Here is a 16,981-nt window from a genome sequence, read left to right as displayed (position 1 = left end):
TCCGAGCTAATGCCATCAGCGGTCACAATATGGCCCAAAAACTTCACCGACCTCCTCAGAAAATGACACTTCTTCGGAGCCAGCTTCAAGTTGTTAGCGCTAAGGCGCTTGAAGACTATTTCCAACCTCTTCAAAGCCAGGGCTTCGGTGGGGGCAAACACCAACACATCATCTAGGTAGCACAGGAGACTAAGGAAGTTCTGATCCCCAAACACACTCATCATCATCCTCATAAACGTCGCTGGACTGTTACACAGCCCTTGGGGCATTCGATTATACTCGTACAGCCCAAATGGAGATGTGAACGCGGTGAACTTCCGATCGTCCTCGTGCACCTCAACGTTGTAGTACCCAGATGTGAGGTCCATTGTTGAAAAAAATGCATTGCCGCCCAGCGCCGCCAAGGCATCCGCAGGATGTGGCAGGGGGTGCGCGTCTTTCACCGTCCTGGCATTAAGCCAACGAAAGTCATTGCAGATCCTCAAATCTCCTGACTTCTTCCATACCAACACTAGCGGAGATGCAAACTCACTACTAGACTTCCGGATGATCTCTTTTTCCTCCATCTCATCCAACACCTGTCGAAGCTTCTCGTACTGTGTCGGAGGGACGCGCCTGCATGGAAGGCGAAACGGCCTTTCATCAACCATCCGAATCCGGTGAAGACAACCAGTTGCCTTCCCACAGTCCAGCTTATCTCTGGAGAAAATTGACTGGAACTCCGCGATGAGACCAACTAGCCTCTCTTTTCCAGCTTGCGACACTTCACATGAGTCAATGTCAATATCGGACAACCCCAGAGCGTGCAAAGATGCATGCAACGGGTCCGAGTGATCTTTCCACTCCCCGGAGAGATGGTGATCGGGAAGACTGGAGACCTCCGTGACCAGGCTATGATCATCTACACCCGCACCTGAGCTCCCACCCGACACCTGTCTGTGCTGACCGATCGCAGTACCAGAGCCCTCAGACGATTCTGGTGCGCCCAACCCCTCTAACGCTACGCACAAGAACACATCAGCCAGTCTGGTGTTTTTCTTTAAGGTGACGCACTTGTTAAACGGGTTAACCACCTTCACTGGCAGCCACCCATCTTCCCTCAGGACCGCGACCGTCCTGCCTACCATCACTGATCTGGGGACCGCCCCAGCACCGGTTGGTTCCATCATGACAGCACTGCCAGCTTGCATGCCACTCCCTTGCAGATGCCCCCACACCAGGTGCTCGGTTAGCGGCTCCAGCACGATCGCTCTTTTGGTTTTCACAGTACCCATTTTGTCAGGCAGATTCTCAGTGCACTCCTCCACTCCAGCCAACATACTGAGGAGCCTCTTCTCAGAGCCGCTCCCATCTGCGGGTGTGGAGGAACCACCGATCTGCCCACCCTGCTTGGATCTTAACTGCTGAAGCAGGTAACGCAACATGTTACTGCCCAGAATGATATCATCGCTCTGGCCATCAACAACCAGAGTCGGGACTATCATCCTGCAGCCGTAAACCTCCACTTCTAGTTCACACATACCAGTGGGAACCGTTTTGGATCCACCACAACCCACTAAGACTACATCAGTGGGGTCCAAAACGTTTCCCTTAAGGACATCACATTCATACAGTCTTGGAATCACTTTAGCGCTTAATGTACAGACCATTGAGCCCGTATCTATCATCGCTCTTGTGGGTAATTTACCACCCAACATCACAGTCTCATAAAACAGACTGTCGTGCGCTTTCAACCTCTGCGTGTTTTGGAGGACTGGTCTGCGCCCCAAATCTCTCTCCTCGCACACAGTCTGATAGACTGCTTCCAAATCTCCATCATTCTCAACACACACTGGGGGCTCTTTCGTTGGCCCAACATTTTCCCCCTCTGAATGTAGGCCAGTTAGTTTCCCATCACCTGAGCCGATGGGTTCCCACCTTCCCGTCCGGTGGCTAAAGCTCCGTGACAAGCTGCTCGTGCATGAGCAGGTGAGTAGCAACTGAAACACAACCGATTCGCTCTACAATGGTAGTAAGTTGTGTGCTCCCCTTCACCACAGATAGCACAAGGAGCAGCGGTTCTGCTTCTCAGTACCCGATTTGGGAGACCACGATTCCCTCCCCTCCCCAGTATCTCACTGTCCTTCGGCTGCTGAACCAACATCCGCTCCAGCATGCTAATGAGACGCTCAAGCCGGTCCCCAGAGCCGTCAGAACAGCGGACTTCAGAAGGCTGCGCTGAAGCTCCCGTTGATGGTGAACGCTGCTCGCATGACCTCACTTCCTGCTGCTGCACGGGCACTGAAGCAGGCAACCTAACCGGAGGCGTCCGTGTATTGCCACCACGGTGCTCCACGAGCCTCTCATGTACCTCTGCAACAGACCACTGAGCCAGGGGTTTACACTTGAAGATCAACGACAGCTCTGGGTCGGGGCAGTTTTTAATAAACATGGCTGTTAAATCACGGGGCAAGTCCTCAAATAATTTACCCTGCCTCTTAAGACAGTCCTCTGTCGTGTCCATTGCTCCGTTCAGCCGCAGCCAGTAATCGAAGGGGTCTTCCCTTTCCTTGGGTAATGTGGCGTAAAAGTCAGCCAGAGGCATCCCTGAAGAAATAGTGTCACTGAAGTGCTGCTTTAAAATCTCGAAAATGGGATCTGGGCCCCCAGAAAGGGATAACCGTGGCTTACTACGAATGCCCACTTTCACAACCTCCCGAGCCCTCCCGCTGAGCTTACTCAGCACCTCTTCAGACTGATCAGCAACTGGGACCCCCCTTTTCTTCATGTACGCCATCATCATTTCCTCCCACTCTTGAACGGTATGTCCATCACGCCCGTCCCCTCTAAACCCAATGGGTTCCTTGGCCTCTGACCTTATCATCACATTTAACAAGGATGGATCCGTAATAGTGTTACCACTGGGGCCCACAGAGCTAGATCCCAGCCCGGAGCCCAAACGAGACTCCAGACACGAAGCAATTGACTCACCTATAGAGAGGCCGATCTGTGCAGCCACACCAGCCAGGTAATGGCCCGATGCCTCCCCACCTTGTGTAACCTGCGCACGCAGCGCATCATGGTCTGTGTCCCCAGAGCTGCCAACATCCCCCACCAGATTCCTAACACTGGGACCTGGAGGTGATACACCGGGAGAGAGCATGAACGTAGCTCTGCCCCTGCCAACCCACGGAAGGGGGGTGGACATCAGTGAACCCCGCCCTCTACCAAACACCAAGTCATTGTCCATCATGCACGAATCACACTCGCTCTCCCAATACACCAAATAAGCAAAAAAAAAAAATTTTTTTTTTTTTTTTACAAAACTTTTTAAATTTTTTTTTCTTTTTTTTTTATATTTTTGAAAGAAAAGAAAAAAAAAAAAAATTCCTTTTGTTTTCTGTCCAAGTCCAGTAATTATACCCAAATCAGACAAGCTCTTTGCTCATAAAAAAAACAAAAAAATAATAAAAAAAAACTCTTTAATAACCCAGTCTGCTAAACCAGACAATCACTATAAGGACACGCCTCCGCAGAAAGAAAAAAAAAAAAAAAAAAAAAAATATATATATATATATATATCTAGGGCCCGCTGGTTTTACAGACCCGACTTCCACAGCCACACACAGAATGGCAGCTGCAGCACCCCACGGGTTGCAGTCTGTTACCACAGCCAATGGCGAGAGAGAGCGATGATCCGAGGTGTCATCACAGCCAATGGCGAGAGAGGACGATGAGACGAAGTGTCCTGAAGAAACCACGTGATCATGCGCGCCGAGTTGTCTCTGATCCAGCCGCTGCACCTCTCTTTCGGCGCGAACAGGTTCGCTGCACAGCAACCGTACCAGGTGATAGGCGGGCCCCGTCCCGACGAAGGAAGAAGCCGAACGGGTCACGGCACCAGTGTAACCGTGTCAGACCTGGTTCTGACAGGGTTAGTCTTTTCTTGTAGTCTTACTCTGCGTTGTGTTTTTTTTGTTTGTTGAAGGTACTGAGACAGAGACTTGCCCCCTTCTGCATTGACCATTTATTCTGTACAAAATACAAAAGTGCTGATCAGGAGCGGTTAGCCTGCAGCCGGGTCATTCACACACTCGACCGTATCCGTCTCAATACTGGCAAACATCTCATACAGTGAACAAATCACACAATTACCTGTACAAAATACAAGAGTGCTGATCAGGAGCGGTTAGCCTGCAGCCGGGTCATTCACACACTGTCGAGAAATGGGAGCGACTTAATGCTGGAACAGTTAGCACGTTCAGAAGCGGCACTTTAAGCTAGCAACTGCCGCTGCTCAATAGTTAAACAGTATTAGCCTACTTCAGGAGCAGCTATACAATGTGCTCTATACACAAATGTTCATTATAGACTTCCATAACCTTAGAAGTACTCCCACAAACGGACCGCTAAAAGACCCGACTTACCTCGACCGTATCCGTCTCAATACTGGCAAACATCAGACGCAGCTGATGACGTAAATACGCCAGCACCAAGGCGGACACGCCCAAGAGCAAACCACCACAGTACAATATAATGATAATAATAACAGTGGCAAGTGGAATAACACTATTTACCCTGTTACATTCAGAGTGAAGTGGAGCTGTGAGGTACCTTGTCTGTCAGGTTGAGGTTAACACCAGATATGAGCATCATCTCAGCCAGGTCCTGCCAGCCATGCTCTGCTGCTATATGCAACGCCGTCTGCTGCCTCTGTCATCCACAACACACACTGATCTGTCAATCATTCACAGTCTGGAATTCAGCCTTCATATTGGTTGTTTGATACTCACACGGTCGGGAACATCCAGGTCACACTCAGTATCTATAAGCAGCCGAACGACCTCTGAGTGGTTGCTGAACACGGCTAAGTGGAGCGCTGTGATGTGTTGCTGTAAAAAAACCCATCATGTAATAAAATTATTATAATCTAATATATATATATAATATATAATTAATATATATAATAAGAAGAGCCGCGATCACTAACTTAAACGCTTATTACATAAATTTATTTATAATTATATAAAAAATAAGACCAAATACAGGAAAAAAAAAAGAAATAAAATTATACAGACTGGAATAAATGTTTTAAAAAGTTAAAAAATGAAAATACATAATATAAAATCATTGCAGAAATGACAGTGAATGAAAAATAAATTAATGAAATTAATGAATTTGATTTTTATCTTTTTTTTTGTTTGTTTTTGCAAATGTGAGGTTAATATTCTGCTGTCCACATCAACATGTTTAGATGTAACAGACGTGTCTATATCAACATGTTTAGATGTAACAGACGTGTCCACATCAACATGTTTAGATGTAACAGACGTGTCCACATCAACATGTTTAGATGTAACAGACGTGTCCACATCAACATGTTTAGATGTAACAGACGTGTCCACATCGACATGTTTAGATGTAACAGACGTGTCCACATCAACATGTTTAGCTGTAACAGACGTGTCCACATCAACATGTTTAGATGTAACAGACGTGTCCACATCGACATGTTTAGCTGTAACAGACGTGTCTATATCAACATATTTAGATGTAACAGACGTGTCCACATCGACATGTTTAGATGTAACACAGGTGTCCACATCAACATGTTTAGATGTAACAGACGTGTCCACATCGACATGTTTAGCTCTAACAGACGTGTCCACATCAACATGTTTAGCTGTAACAGACGTGTCCACATTTACATGTTTAGATGTAACAGACGTGTCCACATCAACATGTTTAGGTGTAACAGACGTGTCCACATCAACATGTTTAGATGTAACAGACGTGTCCACATCAACATGTTTAGGTGTAACAGACGTGTCCACATCAACATGTTTAGGTGTAACAGACGTGTCCACATCAACATGTTTAGATGTAACAGACGTGTCCACATCAACATGTTTAGGTGTAACAGACGTGTCCACATCAACATGTTTAGATGTAACAGACGTGTCCACATCGACATGTTTAGATGTAACAGACGTGTCCACATCGACATGTTTAGCTGTAACAGATGTGTCCACGTTAACATGTTTAGGTGTAACAGACGTGTCCACATCAACATGTTTAGATGTAACAGACGTGTCCACATCAACATGTTTAGATGTAACAGACGTGTCCACATCAACATGTTTAGATGTAACAGACGTGTCCACATCGACATGTTTAGATGTAACACAGGTGTCCACATCGACATGTTTAGCTGTAACAGACGTGTCCACGTTAACATGTTTAGGTGTAACAGACGTGTCCACATCAACATGTTTAGATGTAACAGACGTGTCCACATCAACATGTTTAGATGTAACAGACGTGTCCACATTAACATGTTTAGATGTAACAGATGTGTCCACATCAACATGTTTAGATGTAACAGACGTGTCCACATCAACATGTTTAGATGTAACAGACGTGTCCACTTTAACATGTTTGGCTGTAACAGACATGTCCACGTTAACATGTTTGGCTTTAACAGACATGTCCACTTTAACATGTTTGGCTTTAACAGACATTTCCACATTAACATGTTTGGCTGTAACAGACGTGTCCACCTTAACATGTTTGACTGTAACAGACATGTCCACGTAAACATGTTTGGCTTTAACAGACATGTCCACATTAACATGTTTGGCTTTAACAGACATGTCCACTTTAACATGTTTGGCTGTAACAGACATGTCCACGTTAACATGTTTGGCTGTAACAGACATGTCCACGTAAACATGTTTGGCTTTAACAGACATGTCCACATTAACATGTTTGGCTTTAACAGACATGTCCACTTTAACATGTTTGGCTGTAACAGACATGTCCACGTTAACATGTTTGGCTGTAACAGACATATCCATGTTAAAATGTTTGGCTGTAACAGAGATGTCCACGTTAACATGTTTGGCTTTAACAGACGTGTCCACATTAACATGTTTGGCTTTAACAGACGTGTCCACATTAACATGTTTGGCTGTAACAGATGTGTCCACATTAACATGTTTGGCTTTAACAGACATGTCCACATTAACATGTTTGGCTGTAACAGACGTGTCCACGTTAACATGTTTGGCTTTAACAGACATGTCCACTTTAACATGTTTGACTGTAACAGACGTGTCCACGTTAACATGTTTGGCTTTAACAGACATGTCCACTTTAACATGTTTGGCTGTAACAGACATGTCCACATTAACATGTTTAGCTTTAACAGACATGTCCACATTAACATGTTTGACTGTAACAGACATGTCCACATTACCATGTTTGGCTGTAACAGACGTGTCCACGTTAACATGTTTGGCTTTAACAGACATGTCCACTTTAACATGTTTGGCTGTAACAGACGTGTCCACGTTAACATGTTTGGCTTTAACAGACATGTCCACTTTAACATGTTTGGCTGTAACAGACATGTCCACTTTAACATGTTTGGCTGTAACAGGCATGTCCACGTTAACATGTTTGGCTGTAACAGACATGTCCACGTTAAAATGTTTAGCTGTAACAGAGATGTCCACGTTAACATGTTTGGCTGTAACAGAGATGTCCACGTTAACATATTTGGCTGTAACAGAGATGTCCACGTTAACATGTTTGGCTGTAACAGAGATGTCCACGTTAACATGTTTGACTGTAACAGACATGTCCACATTACCATGTTTGGCTGTAACAGATGTGTCCACATTAACATGTTTGGCTTTAACAGACATGTCCACATTAACATGTTTGGCTGTAACAGACGTGTCCACGTTAACATGTTTGGCTTTAACAGACATGTCCACATTAACATGTTTGACTGTAACAGACATGTCCACATTACCATGTTTGGCTGTAACAGACGTGTCCACGTTAACATGTTTGGCTTTAACAGACATGTCCACTTTAACATGTTTGGCTGTAACAGACGTGTCCACGTTAACATGTTTGGCTTTAACAGACATGTCCACTTTAACATGTTTGGCTGTAACAGACATGTCCACTTTAACATGTTTGGCTGTAACAGGCATGTCCACGTTAACATGTTTGGCTGTAACAGACATGTCCACGTTAAAATGTTTAGCTGTAACAGAGATGTCCACGTTAACATGTTTGGCTGTAACAGAGATGTCCACGTTAACATATTTGGCTGTAACAGAGATGTCCACGTTAACATGTTTGGCTGTAACAGAGATGTCCACGTTAACATGTTTGACTGTAACAGACATGTCCACATTACCATGTTTGGCTGTAACAGATGTGTCCACATTAACATGTTTGGCTTTAACAGACATGTCCACATTAACATGTTTGGCTGTAACAGACGTGTCCACGTTAACATGTTTGGCTTTAACAGACATGTCCACATTAACATGTTTGGCTGTAACAGACGTGTCCACATTAACATGTTTGGCTTTAACAGACATGTCCACTTTAACATGTTTGGCTGTAACAGACATGTCCACTTTAACATGTTTGGCTGTACCAGACGTGTCCACGTTAACATGTTTGGCTTTAACAGACATGTCCACTTTAACATGTTTGGCTGTAACAGACATGTCCACTTTAACATGTTTGGCTTTAACAGACATGTCCACATTAACATGTTTGGCTGTAACAGACGTGTCCACTTTAACATGTTTGGCTGTAACAGACATGTCCACGTTAACATGTTTGAGCGTAACAGAGATGTCCACGTTAACATGTTTGACTGTAACAGAGATGTCCAAGTTAACATGTTTGACTGTGACAGACGTTAATTTTATTTTCATGCAGACGTGGAGTCAGAGAGACACAGAAGAGAAAGTTGAGAGAAAGAAAATACCTCCATATTTCTTCAACCCCATCTCATCTATTTTAGCTAAAAAAAATAAAAAAATAAAAAAACTGCTAACTTTTTTTATTTCTGTTTATCTATTTTTTTAAATATTATATATTTTCTATTTATTTAGTATTATTTACTTTAATCTTTCTCACCGCATACTGTTACTTTTTTGTGATATAATTGTAAATTAATGGAATGTAGGCATTTAGTGGTTAAATGTAATATAAATAATGAATATTTTAGATCACATTTACAGTATTTATTTAATTATTTATTTATTCATTTATTTATCAGGAACAATACAGAGAAACTTAAAGGACATCTAGAGTCACTGATTTCTTTTTTATACAGAGTATATAGTATTAACCTAATTTGTCCTTCATCTCTACATTTCAGGGAAGTCAGGAGATGAAAAAGACCCTCAACGTTACTTACATCATCTACAGCATCTACGCTGATCCCTGCCTCCAGCAGCAAGCTGGCCTCTCTAGCAAAGCCATGCTGGGCCACGTAATGCAGAGCATTCATATTCCTCTGCAGACACAAGAAAACATGTTAGAAGCTTAAAGAAAAAATAAAATAAATGCATGTCTAAGCAGCTAAAATGAGCAGACATACATTGGTTTGTGCGTTGACGTTACAGCCAGAATCCAGCAGCAGCTTGACACACTCATAGTGACCTCCATCAGCGGCCATGTGCAGAGCTGTAAGGCCATCCTGAAACATAACATGGACATTTAAATCCACATAACGCTCTGTTCTGCCATGACAAAACACACCAAAGAATCTCTTTCACCCTTCAGGACACTTTCTGTAAACAGTAAAAGCCAGATTTTTAAGGTAAATTACAAATGATTAATTCGTGGCTATGTTATCAATATAATATCATTTATTTAATATAATCTAATGAAAGAATGAAGTACGAAATGTAGACTGAAGTCTCTTCTGCACTGCTGCTTCCTACTCCTCATTCACAGAATTTTTTTAAAAATGTTTTCTAGGTTTCTCATCAGCAGTGAAACAGGGCGGCGGCTCAACATCCCTAAGACCTAAATCCAACAGCAAAGATGATGCTGCAGTGGCCTCAGTCTCCGGATCAGTCAGAGATCTGGACTTTTATTCTCAGCCCTTAAAACTCCGAACCATTTGTTGCTTTTTATATTTTTATTTTATATATAACCAGTCTGTAGCAGCTGGAGTTTTTAATCCCAGTATAAACCAGTCTGATTGGTGGAAAGTCTGACAGGAAGTGGCTTCATCATCATGTCCAGGTCTAAATAGAGGTCTCTTAGCAACATAGTAGTGATGGTGATGTTTTTATGATGAAATGTGATAAATAATGCTGTTATCATGGATCATTGTGGATTTACCAGATAGAGTCTCTGAATAAAACTACATTTAGTGGCTGGATTGTAAACTTCCTGGACGGATAGAAATGCTGGAAAACTTCCGTAGATCAGCTAAAGGGTTATGTGGGAGCCATAAATATTAAGAATGTTAAATGTTGTATTTTCTGTTTATTGGGTTGTTTTGTATTAGTTTATTACAGTGATTATGGTTTGGGTTGGTCACTTGGTTATGGGCGGTGGTTCTCTAGTTTAATTAAGACACTTGTGATGTGTGTGTGCGTTTTGGTCTGGTAGAGAGAGGGTGTGTGGGTTGCCGTATTCTTTGTTGACCGCCACCTTAGCTAATCGCTGTGATTTATTTCTTTGCCTTTAGATTAAGTTAGTACACGTTGTATTAAGTTAAATTTATTCTTTTGCAATAAAGTTATAAAACATATAATTTTGGATCCCAGCGGATGTTTTAATGTGCGCGTCGGACAAAGAGGAAAGGCCCAACTTCAGCCTCTCGGTGACTTTTTTGGTGGGTTTTGAAGTCATCACAGGTTAAATACCCATCACATTTACCCCACAGAGCTACACACCACCGCTCATGAAACACTGGTGATCATGATACCAGTAGAACAGATAGGGGATCTAGATGAGTTTTAAGGGTTAATAAAAATTAAAAGTTCAATTAAAAATTGAATTAATTATATTTACATTTTCTCCAAAGCAAGGAGAAAAACGGTTTATATTTAAAATTCTCTGGTGGAAAAAAATCGAAATATTCTTGAAATATGCAAAGTTAAAAGTGAGAAATGGAAAGAAGCTCTTGACGTGTGCAGGTCTGATCCAGATACTCACTACGTTCCTCTCGTCCACATCGACGCCGGTCTCCACGATCTTCTGCAGGATCTCTGTATGTCCTTCTTTTGCTGCAAGATGCATGGCTGTGTTCTCCTCCTATGATCACAATACACAGCCAGACATGACAACCAGGAACCCGGCCCGCAGCCGTCCCCACACACAGTTGTGGGTGTGTGTGTTAGAGTTATTTAGCTTTAGGTGATTTAAGGAAGAGAATAGCGGTCTCATTAATAAAACATTTTGTAGGATCCATACTAACTGTACATACACCCAAAACCTGAAAATGGCATACACCAAAAAAAATATCTACACTTACACCGCCGACTACCGGATCTGGACTCCATCTACACCACCCGAGTCCAGAAGAGGGCCGGACGCATTGCAGCCGCCAACAACCACCACCACCATCCCCCCATCCCAACACACAAGCACACACACACAAACACACACGCAGACACACACACACACACACACACACACACACACACACACACACACACACACACACACACACAGACCTCCATCCTTGCACCAGGATGCATTTATCCAGCCTGTAAATATGACTGTCTGCTGGGAATTCTCTCATTTTCTATAAATATAGGGGTGTTCTTATAACTTTTATATCTTTAAGCCGAGAGACTCCTCAAAATTTTGTTGTGTGGCATAATGGCAATAAAGATCCTGAATCTTGAATCTTCAGATAGATGTATAAATAGACACCTGAGTGACTGCACAAGAGTCCCTATGTGCAAAAATGGCAAATACATTTCTTGAATCTTGGATCTTGAATCAGACTCAAGAAGACTTCCAGAAACCACTGTCTGTGAACACAGTTCACCCTGAAACCCACAAGTGCAGGTTAAAGCTCCATCATGCAGAGAAGAAGCCAGATGTGAACAGGATCCAGAACCAGCTTCTTCCGTCTTCTCTGGACCAAAACTCATTTAAAATGGTCTGAGGCAAAGTGGAAACCTGGATGAAGATGTGAACTAGTTTCGGGAGAACATGGACGGCGTGTCCTAAAGAGGATCCAGTACATCCTGCATCCATCACAGCAGCATGGCTTCACAGGAGAAGAGACCGGCTGCTGAACTGGCCTGCCTGCAGTCCAGACCTTTCACCAATACACAACACCTGGAGCATCATGGAAGCAGAAATCCAGCTACCAAGGTCCAGGACTGTAGAGCAACTAGAATCCTGCATCAGACCAGAATGGGACAACATTCCTCTCCTAAAACTCCAGAAACTGGTCTCCTCACTTCCCAGACGTTTCCAGACATGTTAGAAGAAAAGATGCTACACCATGCTGAACACCACCCTGGAACTACTTTTTACACCATGCTGAACACCACCCTGGAACTACTTTTTACACCGTGCTGAACATCACCCTGGAACTACTTTTTACACCATGCTGAACATCACCCTGGAACTACTTTTTTACACCATGCTGAACATCACCCTGGAACTACTTTTTACACCGTGCTGAACACCACCCTGGAACTACTTTTTACACCGTGCTGAACACCACCCTGGAACTACTTTTTACACCATGCTGAAAATCACCCTGAAACTACTTTTTACACCGTGCTGAACACCACCCTGGAACTACTTTTTACACCGTGCTGAACACCACCCTGGAACTACTTTTTACACCGTGCTGAACACCACCCTGGAACTACTTTTTACACCATGCTGAACATCACCCTGGAACTACTTTTTACACCGTGCTGAACACCACCCTGGAACTACTTTTTACACCGTGCTGAACACCACCCTGGAACTACTTTTTACACCATGCTGAAAATCACCCTGGAACTACTTTTTACACCGTGCTGAACACCACCCTGGAACTACTTTTTACACCACGCTGAACATCACCCTGGAACTACTTTTTACACCATGCTGAACACCACCCTGGAACTACTTTTTACACCGTGATGAACATCACCCTGGAACTACTTTTTACACCGTGCTGAACATCACCCTGGAACTACTTTTTACACCACGCTGAACATGACCCTGGAACTACTTTTTACACCATGCTGAACACCACCCTGGAACTACTTTTTACACCACGCTGAACATCACCCTGGAACTACTTTTTACACCATGCTGAACATCACCCTGGAACTACTTTTTACATCGTGCTGAACATCACCCTGGAACTACTTTTTACACCATGCTGAACATCACCCTGGAACTACTTTTTACACCATGCTGAACATCACCCTGGAACTACTTTTTACGCCTTGCTGAACATCACCCTGGAACTACTTTTTACACCATGCTGAACATCACCCTGGAACTACTTTTTACACTGTGCTGAACATCACCCTGGAACTACTTTTTACACCATGCTGAACATCACCCTGGAACTACTTTTTACAGCACGGCAAACATCACCCTGGAACTACTTTTTACACCATGCTGAACATCACCCTGGAACTACTTTTTACACCACGCTGAACATCACCCTGGAACTACTTTTTACACCACGCTGAGCATCACCCTGGAACTACTTTTTACACCATGCTGAACATCACCCTGGAACTACTTTTTACACCTTGCTGAACATCACCGTGTAACTACTTTTTACACCATGCTGAACATCACCCTGGAACTACTTTTTACACCATGCTGAACATCACCCTGGAACTACTTTTTTACGCCTTGCTGAACATCACCCTAGAACTACTTTTTACACCATGCTGAACATCACCCTGGAACTACTTTTTACACCGTGCTGAACATCACCCTGGAACTACTTTTTACAGCACGGCAAACATCACCCTGGAACTACTTTTTACACCATGCTGAACATCACCCTGGAACTACTTTTTACACCACGCTGAACATCACCCTGGAACTACTTTTTACACCACGCTGAGCATCACCCTGGAACTACTTTTTACACCATGCTGAACATTACCCTGGAACTACTTTTTACACCTTGCTGAACATCACCCTGTAACTACTTTTTACACCATGCTGAACATCACCCTGGAACTACTTTTTATACCATGCTGAACATCACCCTGGAACTACTTTTTACACCATGCTGAACATCTCCCTGGAACTACTTTTTACACCATGCTAAACATCACCCTGGAACTACTTTTTACGCCTTGCTGAACATCACCCTAGAACTACTTTTTACACCATGCTGAACATCACCCTGGAACTACTTTTTATACCGTGCTGAACATCACCCTGGAACTACTTTTTATAGGAGGAACTACTAGAGGCAGAAGTAGGACAATAGATGAGTCTGACGGATCTGTTAGCTTGAGCAGAGGTGGGGATCTGATGTGCATCAGTATGTTGGTGCGTGTGTGTGTTACAGCATGTGTGTGTTACAGCAGTACCTTGTCCTTCAAAGTATGTGAGCAACCCAGTCCAATGAGAAAGTGCACCGCTTGGAGCTGTCCATGTTCAGCAGCTAGGTGAAGGGCTGTCTTTCCTGCCTGCTTGGAGACACATCCGCCGGAGTTATGACGCTCCTACACGTGGAAAGAAAGGCTGATTCTCTCTCGATCAGATGGTAAAACTAAACTTCACCTTGTCAACTCTGTCCAGACAGATGTCTTCCAGGTCCTCCATGATGAACTCTAGGACTCTGATGTGGCCTCTCTGAGCAGCACAGTGCAGCATACTCAGCCCATCCTAACACAGAGACAGACTGTAAGCTATCACTCTGATAAAAACCTCATAGTTTGACCAAATGAAGTAGCTCTTACTTTATTTTCACAGCTCAGCTTGGCTCCAGAGGACACCAGGAGCTGCAGGATCTTCAGGTGACCAAACCAGGAAGCCAGAAGCAGAGCATTCATGCCAAACTGTGGATAAATATTTACAAAGAGCAGAGGCTGAGAGCAGCCAGTCTCACCTCAGAGTGTCAGGCGTCCTGCTTGTGTCAACATCCGCCTCATTCTACCTCACAGCACTGAAACTGCAGCACAGTTCTGCAGGTTTACATGCAAGCAGAGGAGAGGAAGCAGGTTTCTCCTCCTCACGAATTCACATTAACCACATGCTGTTTATTGTTTTAGTAAATATCAGTAAAATCCCAGATTTTATTCTAAAAGCCTTCAAACACTCAAGTTCATGAACAAATGAATAATTAATTTGATTATTTACTAAATGTACACTGCTTTTGGTACATACACGGGGAGAACAGCTAACTTCAGTTGCAATCAGAATTTACTCTAGGCACATTTTTTCTGGGAAAATAATCCAGATTATTTAGAAGTTCTGAATGGGTTTTGCGTTGGTAAGAAATGTTTTAATTGGTGTTTTTATAATAATCTTTTTACACATTTGTGTTACAAAATGAGTTTTTATTGATTAACATTTTAATAAACCTTTAAATGAACCACAGCTAATAAATGAAGTAAAGGCCAAACTAAATATCAGGACACTTTAGATATAGTGACGGATCATTTTTATAAAAACAAATTTTGTTCTCATCTCTTCAGTCTCCGACATCATTTATGCAGCCAGATGCTGCTTGTTTTGCAGTTTTTGTCCAATTCTTCACTTTTCCCAGCGTGTTTGCATCTAAATCCGGCTGCCTGGTCTTTCCCTGTGAAGCTGCCTCCCTCCTTCTTTTATGACTGTATGGTGAATCCCGCTCCTATCTGCGGAGATGCAGGGAATTCAGCTCGTTTGCTTCACTAACTAATCACCTGTCAAAGTGATTGTAAGGTTTGATTTATGCCTGCAAGCTGGTGCATTTGCAGGGTGTTCATTTAGAGCCCTGGTTGTAGATTTCATTTACTTAACTTATGTCCCTAACTAAGCACACCAGGATTAAAAAGGGGTCAAACCCGGTACTACAAGGTGGTCCTGATAATGATTACAGTGGGTGAAACGAGTTTTTTCAGCTTTTAACTGATGTACATACCGTGTCCCTCTCATCGACATCTCGGTCGTGGTCCAGCAGGAGTCTGAGAGCTTGTTCGTTTCCAGCTCCTGCAGCCCAGTGCAGCGCTTTACGCTCCAACTGCGCACACAAACACACGAGCCAGTTACCAACAGACCGTGAAGCTGCAGAGATCCTGTTACCTGGAACTTCAGCCGCCTACTTTGTTCTTGGCTTTGACATTCACCCCCCTCTGGATCAGCTCCAGCATTTTCCCGGTGTCGTTCCTTTTTGCAGCATCGTGGAAATCCTTTTCAGACCACAGTACTGCAAAAACAAACCACATACGGAGGGACTGGAAGTGAGAAGTCGGCAAACACTGGCATGCACCTCATAGACAGGAATTTTAACTAAACCCTTCATTTTGCGTCCTCGACAGCCAAACGGAGACATAACCTGCTGCATGGTAAAGTAGGCGGAACTGTTCTTTAATGTGTCGTTTCCAGCTAATCTGTGTGTTTGCTGCGTGTGCTGAGGTCGTCTTGGTTATCATCTTGTCTTGTTGGTTATTAACAGAATTTTTAGATGAAAGATAGAAAACGGAAAACGAACAGAGACGGTTTTCTCGGACATCCAGGCTGTGGAGCAGAGGAAGGAGAAGCTCTTACTTACAGATATCATCCTCAGAGACCAGGTCGTCCTCCATGTCCGCGTCTCGCTACACACTCTCTGACTTCGTTTCTCTCATGTTTCTCCAGATGTCAAGATATGAACAGAAACAGCTGTAAAGTTTACTAAACACCAAACTGACAGCGTTTCCTGTCTGTACCTTCACAATAAAACCGCTAGACTGACGTTTAAACGTTCCAAACTTGACTCTGACAACTCTACAGTACACCCACTCTTCATCAGGTCCACCTTCTGTTACCAGGTCCTCCTCTTCATCAGGTCCACCTTCTAGTACCAGATCCTCCTCTTCATCAGGTCCACCTTCTAGTACCAGATCCTCCTCTTCATCAGGTCCACCTTCTAGTACCAGATCCTCCTCTTCATCAGGTCCACCTTCTAGTACCAGATCCTCCTCTTCATCAGGTCCACCTTCTAGTACCAGATCCTCCTCTTCATCAGGTCCACCTTCTAGTACCA

The 16,981-nt window shown here is 43.6% G+C and overlaps 1 protein-coding gene across 3 annotated transcripts in view; it reads right to left on the bottom strand.

Annotated features, from left to right (window-relative positions):
- The window catches only part of ankdd1a (ankyrin repeat and death domain containing 1A), a 29,938-nt gene extending 13,337 nt beyond the window's left edge, over window positions 1–16,601 (bottom strand). For 2 of the 3 annotated variants that reach the window (XM_041989169.1, XM_041989240.1), the window contains exons 1-11: window positions 16,508–16,601; window positions 16,059–16,162; window positions 15,878–15,976; window positions 14,712–14,810; window positions 14,533–14,637; window positions 14,340–14,438; window positions 10,972–11,070; window positions 9,398–9,496; window positions 9,215–9,313; window positions 4,773–4,871; window positions 4,594–4,692 (exon numbers count right to left, since the gene is read on the bottom strand). In XM_041989169.1, coding sequence (XP_041845103.1) covers window positions 4,594–4,692; window positions 4,773–4,871; window positions 9,215–9,313; window positions 9,398–9,496; window positions 10,972–11,070; window positions 14,340–14,438; window positions 14,533–14,637; window positions 14,712–14,810; window positions 15,878–15,976; window positions 16,059–16,162; window positions 16,508–16,541 — 1,035 coding nt within the window. In that variant the 5' untranslated portion in view covers window positions 16,542–16,601. The remainder of the gene's footprint in view (window positions 1–4,593; window positions 4,693–4,772; window positions 4,872–9,214; window positions 9,314–9,397; window positions 9,497–10,971; window positions 11,071–14,339; window positions 14,439–14,532; window positions 14,638–14,711; window positions 14,811–15,877; window positions 15,977–16,058; window positions 16,163–16,507) is intronic. The other variant, XM_041989297.1, reaches the window with a different exon arrangement.
- Window positions 16,602–16,981: the final 380 nt, after the last annotated feature.

Source organism: Melanotaenia boesemani, chromosome 1 (assembly GCF_017639745.1).
Source record: "Melanotaenia boesemani isolate fMelBoe1 chromosome 1, fMelBoe1.pri, whole genome shotgun sequence".
NCBI lineage: Eukaryota > Metazoa > Chordata > Actinopteri > Atheriniformes > Melanotaeniidae > Melanotaenia > Melanotaenia boesemani.
The sequence above is the reverse complement of the archived record's forward strand: the minus strand, read 5'-3'. Positions and strand labels throughout refer to the sequence as shown.